The 23,882-nt window shown below is 34.9% G+C and overlaps 2 protein-coding genes across 10 annotated transcripts; both read left to right on the top strand.

Moving 5' to 3' along the window:
- Positions 1-7,895: 7,895 nt before the first annotated feature.
- Positions 7,896-14,459, top strand: LOC18596079 (putative disease resistance protein RGA3). 8 transcript variants are annotated; one of them, XM_018123827.2, is made up of 7 exons: positions 7,896-10,880; positions 11,536-11,650; positions 11,837-11,926; positions 12,064-12,129; positions 13,291-13,399; positions 13,628-13,757; positions 13,924-14,459. In XM_018123827.2, the coding sequence occupies exon 1, from the start codon at positions 7,908-7,910 to the stop codon at positions 10,854-10,856; it is 2,949 nt and encodes a 982-aa protein (XP_017979316.2). In that variant the 5' UTR covers positions 7,896-7,907; the 3' UTR covers positions 10,857-10,880; positions 11,536-11,650; positions 11,837-11,926; positions 12,064-12,129; positions 13,291-13,399; positions 13,628-13,757; positions 13,924-14,459. The 8 variants fall into 8 exon arrangements, with proteins under 8 accessions (XP_017979316.2, XP_017979312.2, XP_088663652.1 ...); XM_018123823.2 differs by having other exon boundaries at positions 12,699-13,399; XM_088807526.1 differs by having other exon boundaries at positions 12,064-13,069.
- Positions 14,460-15,491: 1,032 nt separating this feature from the next.
- On the top strand, positions 15,492-19,770 carry LOC18596077 (putative disease resistance protein RGA1). 2 transcript variants are annotated; one of them, XM_088807777.1, is made up of 3 exons: positions 15,492-16,013; positions 16,113-18,658; positions 19,296-19,770. In XM_088807777.1, exons 1-2 carry the CDS (start codon positions 15,693-15,695, stop codon positions 18,606-18,608), a joined length of 2,817 nt encoding a protein of 938 aa, XP_088663903.1. In that variant the 5' UTR covers positions 15,492-15,692; the 3' UTR covers positions 18,609-18,658; positions 19,296-19,770. The 2 variants fall into 2 exon arrangements, with proteins under 2 accessions (XP_088663903.1, XP_017978036.1); XM_018122547.2 differs by having other exon boundaries at positions 15,492-18,658.
- The last annotated feature ends 4,112 nt before the right edge of the window (positions 19,771-23,882 follow it).

The raw sequence follows: 23,882 nt of genomic DNA, 5'->3' as shown, positions 1-23,882 counted from the left end.
TGATCTATAAAACCATCACTCAAAAAAATAAAAATTTTGCTGTCAAAGCCTTATTCGTCTAGTCCTTAGTCGTACTGCTTTGATACCATGACAGAATATGAAAAAATAGGAATAAAAAAAGGCTAAGGTGGTTGAAAGAATTCTGATCTATTTCAGAATAAAATTACCCACAAAAGATAGTTTGTACCTTGTCTTATATACATAGGGCAATGAGCAATTAACAAAAAGTAGAAAACTAATTATCCTAATTTATACAATTAACTAACTACACTAACTGAATTTTAAACTCTACATAAATGAAACGGTGTGTTTTATGTGTGTAGATTCAAGAGAGAACTTTTAATGAACAAAACGTTGCGTACAGGTAATGCTCTCTTATGTTGTGTATGGTTCTGTCCAGCTCTGTTGCTTCTCGACTTGAACTTCTTTCTTCTGTTCTTTTCTGCAGCACTCTCACTCGAGTCTTGAAGAATTCTAGACTTATTCTTGGATCCTGTTTGTCAGTCGTGTTTCAAAAAAATTGAAAGAGTACCATTGCTAGGTAATTTCGGTGTTGTAGCTACATTAATACCATTGTTAGGTAATTTCGGTGCTGTAGCTACATTAATAGGTAGTTTTTCTCCTAATTTGAAAGGATTAGATCCCAAAAGAAAAGAAAGATGTAAATTCATCCATATTTTTCTCTCATCGTATTTCTTTCTTACCAAACAAAGAATAAAAAAACACTAATGTCTTTCTCTTCTTGCTTTTTTAATTTTTTTCCCTCTTTTGTTGGACATATAATGATACCTCATAAGGTTTTTATCCTACATTGTCTTTAGGTATAAAAGATGTTAATACTTTATATAAGCAAGCTCATTATAGGTTTGTTGAAAGCTAGAAAAGAAAGTGGTTTTGTATGCATACGAAATCAAGTCAAGCCTTGTTTAGATTCTTTTTTCCTTCAATTTTTTAATTGTGTATTACCCTCAGACTTATTTGAGTAGTTTATCAACTTTAGTTGAGCCGCTTTAATTTTCAACAATGCTTTTGCTCTAAATTTTATATCGAAAAGTAACCTCAAGAATAGTGTATCACACCGCAAACTTGTTTGAGTAGTTTATTAGCTTCAATTTTCGACAACACTTTTTCTTTTAATTTTCTAACTATTCATAAAGAGTTTTCTCTTAATTTTTTGGCAGTAATTATCTTTGAAAATAGTGTATTACACCTCAAACTTGTTTGAATAGTTTATCATCTTTAATTTTTGACAATATTTTTTTCTTTAATTTTCTAACTAATTTTCTAATAGCGTATCACCCCTTAGATTTGTTGGAGTAATTTATCAACTTCCGTTGAGCCGTAGTTTATCAACTTCAATTTTTGACAACATTTTTTCTTTTAATTTTCTAACTATTCAGGAAGAGTTTTCTCTTAATTTGTTGGCAAAAATTATCTTTAAAAATAGTATATCACACTCCAAACTTGTTTGAGTAGTTTATCAACTTCAATTTTTGACAAATTTTTTTTTTAATTTTTTAACTAATTTTCTAACAGCATATCACACCTCAGATTTGCTTTAGTAGTTTATCAACTTCAGTTGAGCCGCTTCAATTTTTTATAGTACTTTTTCTCTTAATTTTCTAGTGAAAAGTATCCTTAAAAACAGTGTATCACGCTTCAAATTTGTTTGCATAGGTTATTAGCTTCAATTTTCAAAAGCACTTTTTCCTTTAATTTTCTAATTATTCAAAAAGAGTTTTCTCTTAATTTTTTGACGGAAATTATCCTTAAGAATAATGTATCATACCTCATACTTGTTTGAATAGTTTATCAGCTTCAATTTTCAGCAACACTTTTTCCTTTAATTTTGTAGCTATTCAGGAAGAGTTTGTTGAGTTGTTTTAATTTTTTATAACACTTTTTCTCTTAATTTTCTGGTAGATATTATCATTAAAAATAGTGTAACACGTCCTAGATTTGTTTGAGTAGTTTATCACTCTTCAAACTTATTTGAGTAGTTTATCAACTTTAATTTTTTATAATTATTTTTTTCTTAACTTTCTGACAAAATATCCTCAATATATCACGTCTCAAACTTATTTGAGTAGTTTATCAGCTTCAATTTTCGACAATACTTTTTTCTTTTAATTTTCTATTACCTATATCTATGATAGTTCGTGCAAACTATTCAGAAAGAGTCTGTTAAATCTTATTAAATAATTGCATTAATCTTTTTGTAACAAATTTCATACTCCAAAGAAACAAAAATTATCTTTAAACACAATATATGATGTCTCAAATTTATGAGTAATGTATGAACTTCAATTTTCGACAATATTTTTTCTCTTATCAAACATAATATTAAAGAAGTAGAGACGTCGTGATTCTGCAGGGATGCTAAAAACCTTCTATAATAAGGCAGGGTGTGTGAATGCGAGCAATCGCTGTCAACTAATAATCTTTTGGTCCAGAGTCCATTTCCATTTTTTCAATGGGAACACTAGGCATTACAAGACATGTCCTTAGGGAGATTGAAATTGGAAGGTATGTATTAATGCATCTGGGTACTGTTGGCTTGCCTTCTAAGATACATCGTTTAGAAAACGATCGATCCTCTCTGCTTTTAAGCCTCTAGCTACGGTTTTGCCAAGAACTTGGCAAGTACCATCAATTATTCAATGCTAACCAACACCAACAGAAAATTTAAAAACATACAAAAAAATAAATAAATAAATTGCCCCAAATGACAGTGGCATATGCACGAGTCCGAACAAGTAGCCAAAATGAAAAATAAATGCATAAGAATGAAAACTGAACTTAAGAAATTCGTGTTGCAGCTTGCCTTTGGAGTTTTGAAGGGTTAAGGAGGGTTGGTGAAAGGTATACAGCTTGGCTCATTGCAGATGTAGTCAAAAAGTAAGAGACATGTTTGAAATGAACTCTTTACAATTTTTTTTGGCCTTTTCAAGTTAAAATTGACTTGTATACAATGTTATCAATCTTATATCAATAAAAGATGAAGTGGATTTTGAATATATAAATAAACACTTTTCTCTATATCCAAGTTTTCATTAATTGTGGGCCTTATAAGAGATTTTAGTTCAAAGTAGATTCAAACCAATGTAGAAGTCCCTTTTCTTTTTGTAAGTAAAGAATTAGTATAACAAGAGTTCATTTACTTAAAAAAAAAAAGTTTACAAAATTTAATTAATTAAAGTCAGATTTCTCATCAAATTATTCGACATTTGGCTATTATATACTATCTCGGTTTTGTTATGTTCTTTTTTTTGGAAAATAAATTCAATTATTATTATTATATTATACAGAATTAAAATTTTAAAAACATATTTTGAAAAGTTTGAACTTTAAAATTTTCAAATCTTCTCTTTTAATATTTTAAAAAATAATGATTAAAATTGATTTCATTTGATAAAAAAATCAATAAGAAAACAAATAAATTGGGACAAAAAAAGTTTACATAACGCATTGTCAACCTTTTGTTATGTTATTTGTTTGTACAAGTGAAAAAGTCATCTATCAATCAAGAAAAACCTTTTTATATTGCACACACCATGTATATATCTGTTGTTAGATGTAAAATTAATTGAAACTCACCATCTATGTAAACCTCATAATTATTTACGAGTAATACTATTTGATACCCTACATTTTTGCCCTTCTTGATGTATTTTCCATTGTTTAACTCTATAATTATTCATTGGAATTAAGATTCTATTTTCTAATATAGCTAAATTTATATTTTATTAAGAACAGTTTGCTTTAATAATGAAAAAGATAGATAAAAAAGAGTTAATATTTAATTTAATAAAAAATATCAATTAAAAAAATTAATTTAATAAGAATTTCAATATTAATAAAGAAAACAAGAAATTCACTAATTGAAAAAAGGTGAGTTATTCTATTTTCCACATAACCACCTGGTCTTTCCCAAACGACCATCGTTCCATTATGCAAGGCTTGGGCTAGCAAAAGATGAGTTATCACTCGCACCCCTTCCCTCCTGTAGGTCGTAAATGGGCCTTTGTTTGGGCTTTACATGTCAGCTCTACCTTATCCGGGCTGTGTCTCATTTCATTACCTTTGGGTCGCCCGCTACTAGTGTCCGGGCTCACATCCATTCCCGACATCCTCATGGGCCTACTGTCCGTTTTACAGGAAGTCTAGTTCAAGATTGACCTCTCTTTCAAAGCCCAGCTTAATCTCACGCACCCCATTCCCATTGTTGTAATTTTCAACGGTATACTTCTCACGCTACGTTGTTTTGTCTCATCACCGAACAGCTTAGAACCACCCTTTACTCAAGAGCTATCCCTTTGTGTTTCCAGCAGAGCCGGCCCTTGGGTGAACTCACCTAAGCAAGGGTTTTAGACCTCCAATTTGAGGAGCTCCAAATTTAAGAAAATTTTATAATTTTATAATAATTATAATATAATTAATTATATTAAAAATATATATAAATAAAAAATACTTAATAAAATTATTTATTTTTTATTTTTTTAATTATATTCTTAATAAATCTCAATTTTTTTATTATTTTTTTGTTTTTAAAATGCTATTAATTATCAATTATATTCTCTTATTTTCAATCAACTAATTGTCATATGTATTTAATCTCTAACAGTTATTTTTTTCACTTATTTTTTTATTTCATATCAACTCATTTGATGATTTTTAACAGTCATTTTTTTTATATATAAAATTAATTATTTTTTTTCAATGTATAATATCTACTTTTAAATTCTTCTTTTCTCATTTATTCTTTCTGCTTTTAACTTCAATTTTCTCTAAAAAATATACAAGAAGTCTGTTCTTTTATTGTCTTCATAAAGTCGTGAGCCTCATTTGCGGTTTGAAATAAATATTCAACAATTAGGTAATATTGTTCTAATATTTACAGATTTTTTTATTTTAATTTAAAATTTATATTATATTAAAAGAACTTGATTATAAAAATTTAATTAACAATTTTACATTTCAAATAGTTATAAGAATAAAATTTTAATAATTTTTTTTTAATTTTAATAAAAAAAATTTATTTGAATATTTCGTTTTAAGTTTTTAAATTTAGGCTGCCTCTGGTTTCCTGTCTGTTTGACTAACCAGTCGTGTCCAGTTCTCTATCTCCGGTCGGAAGGATGTCCTAGTAGCCTAACCACCACTTAACCGTATAGTCACTTAACGATTCTGTTGTGTCGTTCTCATTCCTCTTATCTCCATTATAGACCACCGTATTATTTAAGTTCCCCACCTCATCATCCACTATGATGTCGTCGAGCCTGATTGTGCTACCGTTGGGCTTCAAATTGGTCATGGTCGATATCTCCCCACTTGGTGACTTCCACTTGCAGCCTAGTGTAGTCGAACCTTTCCAGGTTCTTTATGACTTCATCCTCCTTAATGAATCTCCCTCACCTACTCACAACCAGTCTAAGAAACTCTTTCCCCCCAAGCATGCGGCGGGATGTTCATCACACGTATCCTGATTCTTGATGTCGGTCTAGCATATACCGAATAGTACGGTATCACCGATTCGAACCACAACAAGAATATTTTCGTGTATGTCTCTAATAGGACGTTCATCTCGTCGTCCTCCCCAAATGTCAGTAGCACCTTTAAACCTCCCATCGGTTGAATTAGCACAGAGGCACCCTCGTAAAATGACACCGATTGAACTATCTTACAGTAGAATGGACCTCTGATGCATCCAATAGCACTCCTGCTTAGCCATTCTATCTCATTGACAAGGTATTCGATCTCCCAGACCTTATCATCACCCCCATTTCTGGTTTTTGCCTCCTCCTTCTCCTTCTTGTTCTTTACCATGTCATCTTCCGTCTCCCTTGATATACTCTCCTCCATCGGCTCCTTCTTCCTACCCTGTATCAGAGCTTCTCTGTATGTTCTCTTATTATCTTTGGGTACACAAACACCCCTCATGATTGGGACGTCCCTATATGTTTCCTTCCTTTTGACTCCACATTCTTTGCAGCCAAAAGACGCCTTCTTAACCCCCCATCAATCATTCATTCCCTTGGAGAACTGCCCTTCTTAATTCTTCCTCATCTCGGAATCTAACGAAGGCAAAGAACGATTGTCTCCTCCTCTGTTCTGCATTTATGTTGGCGATGTAAAGGTCCATCCCTCCCATAGTTTTCAAAAACTTCCTTCAAAGACGCCCTCGTTATTCTCGGGCTGATGTTGTCCACATCCACAGTAAGCAGGTTCCTTCCTATATATCATCTTGTCTTCCCCTCCTATGTTCGCTGTCCCTCGTTGACTCCAACCACCGTACCAACCCTCCACCTTTTCTCTCATAACTGCACTAAGTTTTGACCCCCAAAAGCAAAAGCTATACTTTTATATATAGTTAAGATATAGATTATAGATATATAGACACGGAACATGGACTATAACAAAAAGGGTTTTATAAGGTTGAGTTTGTCCAGATAGACGATATTACTTGAAAACATGAGGTAGCTAGCTAGACTTAAAAGATGTTTCGAGTCCTGATAATTGAAGTAAATAATTTGGATTCTAAGTAGTGCAACTATGATCAGCGCCTAAATAAACAAATACAGTTCCAACCGTCACCTTAAATTTACGTCTTGATATATTAGGGCTTTGGTCTTTGGGTGGCTCCTAGCCTTCGCCAACCGTTGCATTTAGGTCTTGGCTTTTGTTTGTTTGTTTCTTTTTCATATATTTTTTTGGGCAGAGTTCCTTTGTCATCTTTTGGGAGGTCTTGCTCTTGGTCTATATGTGACTATATCTCTGTTTTCATATTATTCTGCAAGGTTTTGGAGTTGTAAGTGTAAATAATGATAAACAAGAAAATTAAGGTGTTTTACAATAGAAATCAAGATGCACATGCATTAACAATTAATTAATTATCAGCTGCAAGTCATGATAAAATAAAATTTTCACATGTTAAATTATAAAAGATCCTAATCTTTATACATAAAAAAAAGTTTTCCCACATATAATTCAATGATATTATTGGCTTCTATGAGCTTGATATTTAAATGAAATTCGTACCATGTGATTGAGTTAATATGTTTACTGGATAAGTTACGTATCGCACATGTAAGATTTACTATGGTTTTTTTTTTATATTGATTGGAGGAAGAGGATTGTTAAGTGACAATAATATAAATTTCATATTATTTGTAGTTGAACATCTATTTATAATGAAATTTAACGAATTTTTAAGACTTAAATGAAATAAGTGCTTCTAAATTCCGAATGAGTTTCACAAATCTATCTTTATTATTGTCGATGCACATTCATTACTTGTTAAATAAGATAAAATGGTAATGCATATAGTAATTTGTTACCTAAAAAAGTCGGCAAGCTAAACTATAAAAAATTAATGCTAAGTACAATACTATTTAAAATATTTAAAATAATAAAGATCAAAGTTGATAATTTTCGAATTAAACAAAAGCAACAAGTGGTAATTTTATTAAAAAAAGAGAGTACATTTTTTAATCAAAGATCTCACAGAGTAGATACATTTGGTTAAGCATCCTTATCCTTATGATTTTAACATCCAAATGAGTAAGTTGTGGACAATTTCATATTGCAGCCTTAGGTAGAGAGAATTGAGCACAGGCCTATCGCTAATTGTTGGAGGAATTTAATTGCGCAAAGAAAAAAGGTAAGGTAATGTGTAACTTGGATGCAATTTCGTGTTAATTTCTCCGAAAAGCAACAAGATGATCTGTCCTGCACTGCTACCTGGGACAAGGACGCTTTAGCCTCAAATTCAATAATAATTTACGTACGAACCAGAAGTTTAGCTTAGCTACAGTCAAGCAAAAAGTTGAAGCTCTCCGATCTAGCAATTATCACTAAATATCTCCTCTTTCTATCCCCGTCCATACTCAAGTATTTACTCTCCTAACATGGCCGATGCGCTTGTTTCTGGAATCTTAGAACAACTAACATCAATCGGCCTTCAAGTAGCTGAAAACGGGGTGAGACTTGTTGTTGGTGTAAACGAAGAAGTCAAGAATCTCAGCAGCACTTTTCGGACCATCCGAGCTGTCCTTGTAGATGCAGAGAAAAGACAAGTGAAGGAGGAAGCTGTTAAAGTTTGGCTTGATAAGCTTCGAAACGTATCTTACGACATTGAAGACGTGTTGGATGAGTGGAACACTGCAATTCTCAGATCGCAAATCCCTCCTTCAACTCCTCAGAGTCAGGTACCCTCTTGGACTCAGCCCTTAAGCATTTCTATTCCACGACTTGTTCGACGTCGTGATATTGGTGTCAAGATCAAAGAGCTAAATGAGAGGCTTCAAGCCATTGCCAAAGAGAAAAATGATTACGCTTTCATAGTTAATCTAAATAGGAATAACGATCTAGGACCTGAACGACCAAAAACCACATACTTTATTGATGAATCTGAAATCTGTGGTCGAGACCAAGATAGAAACACCATTATGAACATGTTGCTAGGTGAAAATAGCCATGAAGAAAGGGGAATCCCTATAATCTCTATTGTGGGGATGGGAGGCATAGGGAAAACAACGTTAGCCCAAATAGCTTACAACCATCATGAGCTGGACGCCTATTTTCAAAAGAAAATATGGGTGTGTGTTTCAGATCCTTTTGATGAGATGAGGATTGCAAAAGCAATTCTTGAAACTCTAACGGGTGTTGCCTCGAGTTTTAGTGAGTTGAGTACTGTACTAGAGAAAATCCACGAATCTGTTGTGGGAAAAAGGTACCTTCTTGTCCTAGATGATGTGTGGACTGAGGATGAGAGGAAGTGGCAGTCGTTGAAATACTGTCTCAACAGTGGTTCCCAGGGAAGCAAAATCTTGGTCACCACACGTAAGGAGAATGTTGCTACTGTCATGGGTTGCACCAAATTATTCCAGTTGGGGAGGTTATCCAAAGAAGAGTGTTGGTCTTTATTTAGACACATAGCATTTTTTGGAAGGAATGACAGAGAGCGTGAGAGTTTGGAAGATATTGGTAAGAAAATTGCAGATAAGTGTCAAGGCTTGCCACTTGCAGCAAAAACTCTAGGAGGTCTCTTACGTTTCAAAAGATCTAGAGAACAATGGCAAAGAATCTTGGATAGTCGTATGTGGGAGCTTGATGAGGCTGAAAAAGGTCTTTTTTCTCCATTGCTATTAAGCTATTATGATTTGCCATCGCCATTAAGGCAATGCTTCTCATACTGTGCCATTTTTCCAAAAGATCATAAGATAGAGAAGGATTTGTTGATCAAGTTATGGATGGCTCAAGGTTTTCTTGGAGAAACGCAAGGAACTAAGATGGAGATTGTTGGTGAAGAGTACTTTGATAACTTAGCAATGCGTTCTTTCTTTCAAGAGTTTGAACAAGATGCAGATGATGATAGCATAATTCGATGCAAAATGCATGATATAGTGCATGAATTTGCTCAACTTTTGAGAAAAGCTGAATGTTTTGTAGTAGCAAGCAATGGTATTGAAGAGCAAAGAGCTGACTGTTATCATGAAAATGCTCGTCATTTAACATTAATTCTTGATGATGAACATGTTGCAATTCCAAATCCGATTTATAATCTTAAGAAGTTACGTACCCTTCTAGTTCACTCAAGTCTTTATGATGCATCAACTTTAAATGCATCTTTGCCGAGTTTATTTGATCAATTGACTTGTCTAAGGATGCTAGACTTGAGTAATAATAGATTTCGGCAGCAATGTGCGATTGAAGAACTTCCACGAAAAATAGGAAAATTGATACATCTGAGATATTTTAATTTGGAGGGAAATAAAGGATTGAAACAATTGCCTGAGACACTGTGTCACTTATGTAACTTACAAACTTTAAACATCAGGTTGTGCTCAAGTCTTATAGAATTGCCTATTGGATTTGAAAGGCTAGTCAACTTGAGACATCTTCAAAACGCAGGAACATATGGATGCAACTCCATGCCACCTGGAATGCAAAGATTAACATGTCTACAGACATTAGAAGAGTTTGTTGTGTCTAGCTTTCGTGGTTGGAGTATCAAGGGTAGAAGCAACATTAGTGATTTGGGAAGCTTGGCTCATCTTCGAGGGAATCTTAAGATAATAGGATTGGGAAATGTGAGAACAGAGAATGAGGCAGAGGACGCTGGACTTCGTAATAAGACTGGCCTCCGTAATTTGACCCTATCGTTTAATTCCAATTCCAAAACTACGAGAATAACGGATGAAGCATCAATAACGGATGAAGCATCTGTTCTTGAAGCCTTACAACCGCCTCCGTATTTGGAATCTTTGAACATAAATCGCATGAATGGTCCAACCGTATTCCCCAGCTGGATGGCATCATTGTCTATGCTTAAGAGGGTTATACTATGGGCTTGTTTCAATTGGAAAACTTTGCCTCCCATGGGAAAGTTACCATTCCTTGAACATCTGGAGATGTGGGAAATGAAGAAAGTGAAAAAAGTGGGAGAAGAATTTATGGGAGTAGAAAGAGAAGAGGGACAAACATCTTCTTCTTCTTCATCTAGTAACAACAATAATATTGCCTTCCCTAATTTGAAGCATCTCAAGTTTCAATTTATGGAAGAGTGGGAAGAGTGGGAATTTGGGAACCCATCCGCAAGCATAGCACATGATGGCTCTTCCTCTATTACAATCATGCCATGTCTTCATTCCTTGAATATCATTAGTTGCCTGAAGTTGAAGTCGCTGCCACGCCATCTTCTCCAGAAAACGACTCTGCAATCATTGGAAATCTTTGATTGCCCTATTCTGAGGGAACGTTGTTTAAGAAATGGGACAGGGGAGGACTGGCCCTATATCTCTCACATCCCTACCATCACAATTAACGGTGAAGACGTGCAAAGATACGCGCATTGAATTCTTGTCGGCTTCAAAGCATTGGTATGGTTACTTTTCTTTGTTGTTTATTATTGATAATTCCCATTAGCCATTGTCCATTGTTCAAAGTGTTTCCCCAAATCGTAATTATAATCACCAATTTTATACAAGGCCATATTCCATGCTTTGCAACAAATTTTACTAATTTTCATTCACGTTTTGTTCCTTATTAATATTTTAAAAAGAGTAAAAAGTCCATTTCACATTTCACAATAATGCACATTTCTTCCAGCATACTAGTATTTCAGTAAAATAATTTCAACATTCTAAACATTAAAGTTATGCATGCTACTTAACTTTTTATTGCTTTTCCCTTGTATCTGCCAATTATTATGTAGTGTCACATATAGATTTCTCATTTGAAAACAATGTGGTCTTTTTGGCTGTCTTATTAACTTAATTAAGACTTAGCTATGCCATTAAAGGACCAAAAGGAGGTCGTTTTCTGTGGCCTGTGGCTATCCTTTTGATGTTTGTAAAAGACAGCTCCCTTGCATTCTCATTTCCTGTAAAGGTACTATATGTACAAAGTGAAACTGCCTTTTTGAAATCAATGAGCTAACTGAAAACTCTGTTGAAGTAGCTGTTATTGGATAATTAATAACCTTGAACACTAGCATTTTACAAACTTTTGACTTTGGTTGAATTTCAATTTCAGGCTTATTTTCTTGGAAATCTTTTTTGGTAAAGTACATCAAGGTCAGCCCTGCTAAGCCCTCTGAGGTTGCAAAAAGTTTATGGGAGGAGCAACGACAAGAAGTTAGAAACCCAAAGTAAAGATCATATTCTTTGATGTTGAATCACCTATATCTCAGAAAATTGGCATTAAATAACTGTGTGCTACAAGCAACTAAGCAATGTACTGCAAATATGTTATATCATGAACTATTTTGCCTTCTTTTGTCCTGCATTCCAAGTTGTCTTCTGAAAAAGTATTTTTTTAACTTTTTGCTTTGCAGTAATCAGCCATGAAATTCCATCCAAAGGAAGCCATAATCATACTCGAACACCTTTTCTTTAGCCATTGTTGGCGCATCTGGTGATGCATGGTAAGTAGACTAGATAAGTGATCCATTTTACTTTCTGTAATATTCCATGCAAATTTTCAAGCATTTGAAACCGCGCCTAGCTAATTGTATGTTATAATGGGATTTGAATGGCATGCAATTCTTCTTTGTGGCTGAAGGTGTTTAATATATAGGAAGGAAAAGCCTGACTTACATATAGATGTGCCTGCTAGAAGTAAGAAGAGGTGTGTACATGTTCTTATTCTTAGAAGATGTGAGTTCTTGTTTTCCTTATTTAACAACTTGACTCCCAATTTCCAAATGGAATATTACAGAAAGTAAAATGAATTCTAATATCAACCCAATTTACAGTATATCCAACTCTATTAGCATTATCTTTTGCCTACATCCCTTTCTCAATTTGGTATACTTTTTTCTCATTCTGATTGTGGGCTGGGATTTAACATAAAATCTGCAACAATTTCCTTTGAATCTGTTCCATTGTTATTGTTAACCTCTGCAGTCATAGTCTTCCTGCTTAACTCCTTTAATTTGGAAATCCCCCCTTTTCTTATCCCCTCTATTTTAACAGGGAAAGAAGATATTCCAACTCCTACAAATTGAATTGAATGATCATATATTAGATTCTAGATTTTTTTAAAAAAAAATTACAGAAGTTGATTTCTTTTTCTAGGCTGAAAATGACTATCAAAGGCCATGTTTAGCAGCTTCCATTTCTTTGAAATCGTCATCATAGGTGGATTGCTCCTGTTTTGTTATTTATATAACATTCTGCTTTACATTTGATTTGAAGGTATATAAAGAGTTAGAGAACTCCATTCATGCATCAGAAGATCTACGCTTTCAGATACCTTAAGTTAATGCATAGAATGTAACATGCAAAGTAGATTAATCAATTTGGGTTCTAAGCATTTGAGCATTGGAGCCAGGTTTTCTAACTATTTGCCCTAGGGAGCTTATGCATGGGATTTTGGTTTATCTTCCTCTGTGACAAAGTGTTTCATGGTGAGGAAAACTCAGATATGTGGTTCATCACTGCCAAGAAAGAAGAATATTGTAGCATGTTGTGTATTCTCTTTCCAGAAACTGTGCTTGAGAGGAAATGCAGAAAGCATAAGCTGAAGAGGAGATATCTCATCATGTCATCCTTCACAGGGTCCACCCGTATGAACTTATTCTCAATCACCAGTTTTCTGTCCTTTCTTAAGTCCATTTACCAACAAAAGACTAGACATGTACACATGCTTTAGAATTTTCTCATTTTTTACAAATTTCTTTCTTATGGCTCTGCTGTTGACCAATGGGTTGTCCATAATACAAGCACAAAATCCAAGATAGATATGCTACAAGCACTGGCCGTAGAAGTGTGTTGATTGATGAAACAGGGATTGCCCAATAAAATTTTATATCAGAAGTCACTGCACCTAGCCTGCAAGAGATCTTGGTGCTCTTACAATGGAGAGAACAATCATAGTGATGGACTGATGACTTAAGGTGATTTGGATTGCTTATCTTTGGCCCACTTTAATGATATAATTCTTTATGTCTAAGTAATGCTTTCTACTCAAGATACTTCTAAGACTTGTCCTCTAAAATATTAGCAATATTTATCTTGCTTCACCCTATTTACTCGAATGCCAACCTCATGGAACCAATGAAACATGCCCTTGCAGTTTTGACAATGCTTTTGAGCGTACATAACAGAAAGCATTTCATTTTCAGGTACTGATAGTTGCAAGTTGCAAGTTGCTGTATTCAGTACCACTTGAGATTCAATTGGAAATGAGCATGACCTTTGAATTTGAGGATTTTCGAAAGAAGTGCCATGCAACTCAGGCAGCAGATTGAGCAGGTAGAAAAGTAATCTGTTTTTTAGGAACCATGTTGTTGGTGTTTCAATAATGTGTAGAAATAATGTGTAGAGTAAATGAAACATTACAATGTAGCCAATTAGATGTGAAGCCACAATGCAATGATGTTTCCTTTTTTGACATAAAGCTAATTTATTTACTTAACAGATAATCACTAGCAAGCTGCTGTCCAGAGGTGCAATGCATGATTTCCTGAGAAACCCTTTTTCCCCTGGACCGGGGGATATGATTGGCACCTGTAGAATGAAAGACATTGAAGCACCATTTGGCGTTAAGCATTTTGAGTTTCACCGAGAAGTAATGGCTGAGTACTTCCTTGCTTGGAATGCGGGATGCTTCCTTTCTTGGGGCTGCATATGCATTTCATTCATCATTATGTGTCTTCCTGAGGCGAAGTCGAGAGTTCCTATGCTAGAGAGCAAATATGATAAAATTTTGGGAGCTTCTTGACCATCTCCACTCTGTGAGGATGTGGCTTTTTATGCTTCAGTCAAAAACCATGGCATCACCTTGCATAAATTGGAAGGTCTTGAAGTACTACAAAGTTTTTTTTTTTTTCTTTTTCTTTCTTTGGTTTTAACTTTTGGGAAGAAAATTGTTGCACAAAGGAAGCTATAACATATTGTTGTCATCACATTTGAATATATTTGTTATTGAATGAGTTTAGAATTTGTTTCTGGAAAGTTACAGGATTAAAAGTCTTAACGATTTCTTTATGCAAATCCAAGATCATGTACTTGAGGATTGTGCCACCTGATTAATTCAAATCTATGTATATATGACTATATATCATGCTTGAGGCCCATCTCATATCATAGTTGCTTTTCAGGCTTTATGCAAGTGAAAAAGGCCATCCATCAATTAAGAAAAACTTCTCTATATTTACAATATATATATATATATATATATCTTTTGTTGGATGAAGAATTAATTGAAACTCATCATTTATATAAATCTCATAATTGTTTATTAGTAATACTCTTTGGTCCCCGCACTTTTGTCCATTTTGATATGACAAAATTTCATTGAAAAATTTAACGGTGAGATCTAACAATTTAGAAGGTAATTTAACTTATTCATAAGTATAATATTTAAAATTAAAACTAACAAATTTTTATCATATATATCAAGAGGGACAAATGATAAGGATAAAACATAAGAGGGACAAATAATAAGGATAAAACGTAGAGATGAGAAGATTTTTCATTATTTAAGTTTTTGAATACGATAAAATATGTATTTATTTTTTTTATATTGCTAGTATTAAGAGTTATTCACTTTAATAAAGAGTTCAAGGCTAATAAGGTAATAGACAGATAAAAATTAGTTAATATTTGATTTAATAAGAAAATTTACTTTAATAAGAGGAGGGTTTAGGGGTATAAAAGTGGAGGTAGGGCTGTTCAACAATTGGCCTACCTACTTTAAAGAAAATGTAGTTATTAATATTAAAATAGAATTAAGTACATTTATGATTAAAAGAATCTTAAATACCTTTTTTGTTAATAATTTGATCAAAATAATTTTTATGAAAAAAAATAATTACGACAAGATGAGACAGAAATGAATGTTACGAAAATATATCGGAGGTGGGGAGCAGAACAAAGATTGACATCGTGGCAGCTTGGTTGTCCAGGTGGGGCCGGGGCCCGCTCCATTGCCACCAGGGCAGAGCAGAACGTAGGCAATGCCCCGAAATTTTCATTATCCTTTCAGTCAAACCATTACCATTCCTCCTTCTAGACATCTCAGGCAATTGCGCTGAACCTACAACGCCATTTCATTCAGATAATTTTTTGATGTCACTTAGTTATCCACGCAATTGACTAAGTCTTAAGAACCGATCTAAGTTCTCTAAAGTCCAAACTAACCATCTCTTTTAATCCTTCTTGATCTCAAGTATCTACCCTCCTACCATGGCTGATGCACTTGTTTCTGCAGTTTCACAACAATTAACTGCGATTCTTTTCCAAGAAGCTGAATATGGGGTGAGACTTTTTGTAGGTATTAAGGAAGAAGAAGTCAAAAGGCTCAGCAGCACTCTTCAGACTATTCGAGCTGTCCTCGCAGATGCAGAGAAAAGACAACTAAAGGAGCAAGCTGTCAAAGTTTGGCTGGATAAGTTTCAGAACGTGTCTTATGACATTGAGGATGTGTTGGGTGAGTGGGAAATTGCAATTCTGAAAATGAAAATCGCTAGAGATCAAAGCTCTTCAACTTCCATCCTTCTAAGCAAGGTACGCTCTTGGATTCACTCTCCAATCCCTTGTATTACTCGGGCCATTCACCGTTATGATATTGCTGTTAAGATTAAAAAACTAAATGAAAGGCTTCAGGTCATTGCCAAAGAGAAAGACGATTATGCTTTCACAGTCGATCAAAGTAGGAGGCATGATTTAGAACCTGAACGAGAACGACCAATAACAACATCCTTTATTGATGTATCTGACATACGTGGTCGTGACCGTGATAAAAATGTCCTAGTAAGCATGTTGCTCAGCAAGAACAACCATGAAGAAAGGGGCATCCCTGTAATTTCCTTAGTGGGGATGGGAGGAATTGGGAAAACAACTTTAGCCCAAATAGCGTACAACGATCATAAGGTGAAGGCTTATTTTGATAAGAGAATATGGGTATGTGTCTCTAATCCTTTTGATGAGATGAGGACTGCAAAAGCTATTCTTGAAGCTCTAACAGGAGTTGTGTCAAATTTCACTGAGCTAAATACTTTACTAGAGCAAATCCATGAATCTATTAAGGGAGAGAGGTTCCTGCTTGTCTTAGATGATCTGTGGAGTGAAGATGAGAGGAAGTGGCAATCATTGAAATACTCTCTAAACTATGGTTCCCAAGAAAGCAAAATCTTGATGACCACACGTAAGGAGAATGTAGCTACTATCATGGGTTGCAGCAAATTATTTCGTTTGGGGAAGTTATCCAAAGAAGAATCTTGGTCATTATTTAGTCACTTGGCATTTTTTGGAAGGAATGACAAAGAGCGTGAGAGTTTAGAAGACATTGGTAAGAAAATTGCGCAGAAGTGTCAGGGTTTGCCACTTGCAGCAAAAACTCTTGGAGGTCTCTTACGTTTTAAGAGATCTAGAGAACAATGGCAAAGAATGTTGAGCAGTCGCATATGGGAACTTGAGGAGGCTGAAAATGGTCTTTTTTCTCCCTTACTGTTAAGCTATTATGATTTGCCATCGCCATTAAGGCAATGCTTCTCATACTGTTCCATTTTTCCAAAAGATTATAGAATAGAGAAAGATTTCTTGATCAAGTCATGGATGGCTCAAGGCTTTCTTGGAGAGACGCAACATAAAGATATGGAGATCATTGGTGAAGAGTACTTTGATAACTTAGTAATACATTCTTTCTTTCAAGAGTTTGTGAAGGATGAAAATGACGATTGCATAATCAGCTGCAAAATGCATGATATTGTGCATGATTTTGCTCAATATTTGAGAAGAAACAAAAGCTTTCTGGTAGCAAGTAACAATATTGAAGAGTTAGATATAGAGTCTTATCAGGAAAATGCCCGTCATCTAACCCTAATTCATGATGAACCTGTTGCAATTCCCGATCCCATTTTTAATGTGAAGAAGTTGCGTAGCCTGCATCTTAACTTAAACGATAGTTCAGCTGTTAGTGCATCATTGGCTAAATTGTTGGATCAGTTGACTTGTCTGAGGATACTAAGCTTTAAAGACATGAACTTTGGATTCAAAACTTCAATTAACGCAATTCCAAAGGAAATAGGAAAGTTGATGCATTTGAGATATCTCAACTTAGAGGGTAATAGTGAGTTGGAAAAATTGCCTGAGACGGTGTGTGATTTGTGCAACTTGCAAACGCTGAACATCAAATCATGTAAAAATCTTATCAAATTGCCCCATAGAATTGGAAAGCTAATCAACTTGAGACATGTTCAAAATGTAGGTACAGATAGATGCAGATTCATGCCAAAAGGAATGCAAAGATTGACATCTCTACGGACATTAGAAGAGTTTGTTGTGAGCCGCAGTGATGTTGAAAGTAAATCATGTAGCCTTGAAGATTTGGGAAACTTCACCCATCTTCGAGGGGAGCTTGAGATAAGAGGATTGGGAAATGTGGCAGAACCAAGGGAGGCAAAGAAAGCAGGGCTTCGGACAAAGAGTGGCCTCCGCGTGTTACGTCTAAAATTTGATTCCCAAGAGATGCAACGGATCAACATTGAGGATGAAAATGTTGTATTTGAAGCCTTGCAACCACCTCCACACCTGGAAAGTTTGGGTATACTCAACTGTAGAGGTCCTGTTGCTTTCCCTAATTGGATGACTTCATTGTCAATGTTGAAGAGGGTTCAATTACAGAATTGTCTCAACTGGGAAAGCTTGCCTCCCATGGGGAAGTTGCAGTCCCTTGAATCTCTAGAGATAGAGTTTTTGAATAAAGTGAAAAAAGTGGGAGACGAAATTTTGGGAGTAGAAAGAGGAGAGGGACAATCATCTTCTTCATCATCTAATAATAATAATAATAATATTGCCTTCCCCGTATTGAAAAGTCTAAAATTTTATTACATGAAAGAGTGGGAAGACTGGGAATATGGGAATCTGTTGACAAGCACAAGCGAAGTAATTATGCCTCATCTTCGTTCATTAACAATAAACTATTGTCTGAAGTTGAAGGCGTTGCCGGGCCACCTGCTTCATAATACAACGCTGCAAGAATTGCATATTAGAGGTTGCCCCGTTCTTGGGGCACGTTTTGAAAAGGGAAGAGGGGAGGATTGGCCTTCCATCTCCCACATCCCTACTATCCAAATTGATGATGAATTGGTGCTAGGATAGGATTTCTTATGCTGTGGATCATACGTTTCGCAGATGCAATCTATGCTCAGGTATTCCTCTTTTTATTTAGTTATTGTTATCATTGCTCAAACTTACAATACATTCAGACACATCTGCGTCTAAAATTCCTGTACTTTTCCTCATTTAGATCATGGATGATGATTTAATACAAAATCTGCTGTAATCTCTTTTAGATTGATTTTGTTTCTCCATGTTAACCTGCAATCATGGTCTTGCATACTCCTTTGGTTCCAGAAATCCTCCTTTCTTCATTCGTATACTTTTTTTGCTACTTATTCTCGTCTATTTTAACAGGGGAGGTTGCTACAAATTGAAATCTTGGATGGTCATATATTACTATATTAGATGTGAACGTTGAAAAAGAAAGTATGGATGTTGACAGAAAATGAGAAAATGCCAACCTAACAGCTTTATTTTAATGAAAGTGTCTAAATTGAATAGCTTGCACTTTGTTATATGTATGACATTTCGCTTTAGTATTTGATTTCAAGTTATATGAAGAGAAAGCTTTTCAGGCATCACAACACTTTTAGGTACCTTTGCATTTGCTAAGCAACACTTTTAGGTACCTGATGAAGACACTAGAGATGGATAAACCAGTTTCAATTTTTAAAGCATTTGAGTTTTGAAGCCTTGTTTCTTAACTATGCGCACTTACTGTTATAGGGACCTGCACTGGATTTCAAGGCATCCATTTCTCTCTATCTCTATGACTGAAGTGTTTCATGATTTGGAAAACTCAGAAATAAGGGTTGTCACCGCCAAAAAAAGAAAAGAACTGTATCTTGATGTGTGTTCACTTCTTAGATATTGTGCTTGAAACTACTTGATCCATTGAGAGGAAATACAGATCAATATTATCTGAAGAGAAGATATCTCATCTATCATGTCAGCCTTCGCAGGCTCCATCTTATGAACTTCTTTTATCTCAGTTGTAGAACCGGCTTTCTTCTTTTCTTCAAGGTGGTGCTTTTCAACAACGAAGGACCAAATGTGTACCTATGCTCTGTAATTTCCTCAATTTTTGTACATTTCTTTCATTTGGCTCTGCTGCTGATTAATGGGCTTTCAATAATTGCCAAGCACAAGTCCAAGATAAATGCAGCAAGCATTGGCCTTAGACTTGTGATTGATTGATGAAGCAGGGGACTGTCAAATAAGTTAAGAAGGAAAAACTCTATATCTGAAGTCACTGCAATCTTGCAAATAACTCCAGATCTTGGTACTCTTGCCTTGGAGAGAACAATCATTGTATTAAACGTCATATCTCAAGGTGATTTTCATTACTTATCTTTGGCCTACCATATTGATATAATTCTTTCCATGCACGGTACTTCTGAGAGCTATCCTTTCTAAAATTTGTGACATTTATTGCTTCTGCCCATTTACTAGATGCCAAACTCATGAAACCAACTATTCTCTTATTTTCTTTGTGATGCTACTGACTATAGATAACATAAAGCATTCATTTTCAGGTAGATAGTTGCAATATTCAAGCTGCTGCATTCAGTACCATTTGAGATTTCAATTACAGTCAGCATGACCTTTTAAGTATTTTCGAAGGAAGTTGCCACTCAGGCAGCAGTTACGCAGGTTTAGAAATATTATCTGTTCTGAAGTAACTCTCTTGGGTGATTTGTGGAGTAACTAAAAACAACACTATATAAACACCTGTGCAAACCTATAGCTGCATATTTTTTTTCTTTGCATAAAGCTTATTTACTTCTTTAACAGATCATCTCATAGCAAGCTGCTACTCAAATGTACAGTGGAATAGTTTATCACCTCATGGAGAACCTTCTTTCCCTGGACATGCATGGAACATCCAACTCTTTCCCAGGGGTTATGCTTAGCACCAATAACATTGAAGAAGTGCGAGGACCAACGGTCCACAAGGACTTTCAGTTACTGAGAAGTGATGGTTGGGTACTCCTTGCTTGGAATGCAAAATGAAACTAATTCAGTTTCAATCTGTACACCAACCATTATCTTTAAGACCAATGAAATTAGGGTTTGAGGTGAATTTGTTGAGGATGTACAGGATTTGTATGTTATGGAACTTCTGAGATGGCCTAAGGGCATTGTGGGAGAATTTGTACTGGTATGCCCCTATTAACTTTTGTAAGGGGCATAGCCTTGCAAAATCCTTGTAAAAAGGTGAACGGTTGTTCCCTATTATGATTAATGCATTGTGAAATTTCAAAAAAATCTTCTAAGACCAATGAAGATGAAGTTCTCTTAAGGTGACAAAAGCAAACCCTAATCACCTTTAGAGGCTTGACAACTTAAAGTTTGTAACAACTTAAATTTGGTCCGAAGAAGATTTAATCCACAAAGTGTTGTAACTTTTTTATTTCAACATCAAAAGCTTAAAGGTATAGTTATCTTCTACTTATTAGATAGAATAATTTTATATTAAACAATCAAAGATGATCTTGATGACAAGAAAATAACACTGTATATTTTTTATTGCACGACATTTCTCAAACGTATACTACTAGCCTACACATCCAACAATATCTTTAGAAGTTGATTGGTAAATGTAGCTATTTGATTTTGGTTAATACCTATTCTCTAAAGAATTATGTTACCACATAATATTATACAGAGAACAAGTAGAACAAGAGAAGTGCTACTTCACACAGAATAACTAGAACAAGTGAAGTGCTACTTCACGTAGAATAACTAAAACAAGTGAAGCGCTACTTCACGTAGAACAACTAGAACAAGTAAAACACTACTTAACATAGAACAACTAGAATAAATAAAGCATTACTTCATATGGAACAACTAATACAAGTAGAATAGCTACTTCGAATAGAATAACTACTTCACTTGGATGACAGTGAAAGCAACTCAGAATAAGTGGCAGGGTTCATGAGTTACTTTCATCTTGGGATGTTTCAGAAAGTTTGGCTTGGTGGCTCAGATATGGAGGTAGTTAAGAGGTCTTCCTCTTAACCTTTTCCAGAAGTACAAGTGTTTCACCCTCCTATCTTGTTCTCGTATACCTATTCATGTACAACTTTTTCTCTTGTACTTGTTCTCGTACAGCTTTTTTTTTTGTACCTTTTCACGTATACCTCTTTTCTAGTACTTTTTACTTGAGAACAAGCCTTATTACATCCAATTACAGTAACGGTTACTCACATTAATGTTCTTCATAATAATGTCATTGATTAGGGTAACTGTCACTTTTAGCACTATATATAGAGCGTCACAATTCATTTAGAGGGACTCTTCTCTCCCCTTTCGAGCTAACACATTCTCAGCTTGAGAGCTTCTCTCTTTAAATTCTCTCTCTAATTCTCTTATTATTGTCTTCCACTTGCCACAACACTCAATACTTCAGGAACTGCTCCAATCTTCCTCTCTGCCGCCTCTAGCACATCCTTTTACTTGTTTGCAATGCTTCCTCTCCCTATCACAAGAACCCCTTTTACATTTTGACGACTCCACTGGGGAGGAGTGATTGCATTAAGTAAGACTTTTACTATTACAATTTTGTGTTACTGGAAAAGATGGAAAGTTCTACTAGTAACCAAGACGCACTTGTTCCTTTCTACATTCAGGATCTGATGAAAATGATCCAAGTTTCTCAAGAGAGGATGCAAACATTGGAAGACAATAATAGGCGAATGATGGACATTATATTTCAACTTGCGTCTTCTACTGTCACCACTTTCCAAGCCCAACCTGTACACCTTAATGAGAGTGCACCTATAGTTACAAACACTAAAGGGAATGAAAGAAATGGAAAAAATGCAATTGTGTGGATGTTCAGGGAGAAGTTCTTCTTCTCTTCTCAAGAGAAGGTTAATCTCCTTGATTTAGAAGGATAATATCAAAAGTCCAGAGAAGACCTCATGGAATACATCCAACACTTTAGAGTAAGGGTGTTGGATATACAAGAGTCTCATGATGAGAAAGAATTGGTGACGGTTTGCATTCAAAAAAATGTTCGACGAGTGTAGGCTACACTTGAAAAATTTACCTCTTTCAACTTTTGCTACCTCAGTGAAAACGGCACGAAGAACCAATAATACGATTCTCAGACAAAAGGGAGCTACTCGCTTCGATAGAAGGAGTACTCCAATAGTGAATGCAATTTAAGGATGAGGTAGAGAAATAAGAGATCATTTTCAGAAAGGAATATTCCACAAGAAAATGCAAGCAGAAGAGTTATTGATTGAGAACAATAGGGTCCAGAACAACCTGCTTCTTGCTCATGTATGATATTTTTATGACTTTGACTCTTCATTTTTTTATGAATTGCAATTTGACATTAAAAAAAAAATTATATTCAGCCGCTAGCTTTATCGCTTATATTTTGGCTGTAATTATATTATTCTATTGGTCGTCAACTTTATTGCTCATTCTTTAACCATAGTTCATCACTCTTACTTCGGTCGCAAGCTTTATTGCTCTTATTTTGGCTGCAATGATATTTTTCTATTGGTCGCGAGCTTTATCTCTTATTCTTTGATCATAATTTATTACTCATATTCCAGTCGCTAGCTTTATCGCTCATAATTTGGCTGTAATGATGTTATGCTATTAGCCGCTAGCTTTATCGCTCATTTCTTAGCCCTAGCTTATTACTCACAAATTGGCTGCAGCTCTTACGCTTACTTATTTTAAAGGTTGAATTAATCTCCTTCATATCAAGTTAGAGTTAATCTCCTTGATGTAAAGTTGAAAGTTCCCTTTTGGCCACCTATAATAATATGAAATGTGAATAAATATGCAACAAGCGTATAACATTATTATTATTGCAAAAGAAAAAGAAATATGATATATCAATAGCGAAGTACTAGCTCAAATGAGCTTTCAAAAAGAGTAAACGAAAAGCAAAAGACTAGTTAATTACATACTCCATAGATAAGAGTTATCATTGGCAAATACATCTAATTGTTCTTGTACTTCAGCTTCACGTTTTTTTAGTAAAGTTATTTTCGCTACAATGTCTTCTAACTCATTTTCCAATGAAGACTTGTTGAGAAAAATCTTGGCTTTAGATCTACAATCACTGAGGCACTCAAGCTTGAATCCAAAGTTACAAGCATCATCGAAATCCTGTAACATCTGTTGCAATTCCTCTGATGAAGTACTCATTAATGGAGCACGAGAAATGGCTAAAGCTCCACCCAACATTTCCATCATTAAGCAAATGACGTCTACGTTTTTTACAAAGGAGGTACTCCAAAACTCTCCCTCTATATTGAAAACATGCTCCAAGTATGCCACATACTC

Source organism: Theobroma cacao, chromosome 6 (assembly GCF_053813885.1).
Source record: "Theobroma cacao isolate CCN51 chromosome 6, ASM5381388v1, whole genome shotgun sequence".
Classification (NCBI taxonomy): domain Eukaryota; kingdom Viridiplantae; phylum Streptophyta; class Magnoliopsida; order Malvales; family Malvaceae; genus Theobroma; species Theobroma cacao.
This window is presented reverse-complemented; position numbering and strand designations above follow the sequence as displayed.

Excerpts from the sequence above, each read along its gene's own strand:
- LOC18596079 (XM_007024333.3), top strand. The coding sequence starts at position 7,908 with ATGGCCGATGCGCTTGTTTCTGGAATCTTAGAACAACTAACATCAATC.
- LOC18596077 (XM_018122547.2), top strand. The coding sequence starts at position 15,693 with ATGGCTGATGCACTTGTTTCTGCAGTTTCACAACAATTAACTGCGATT.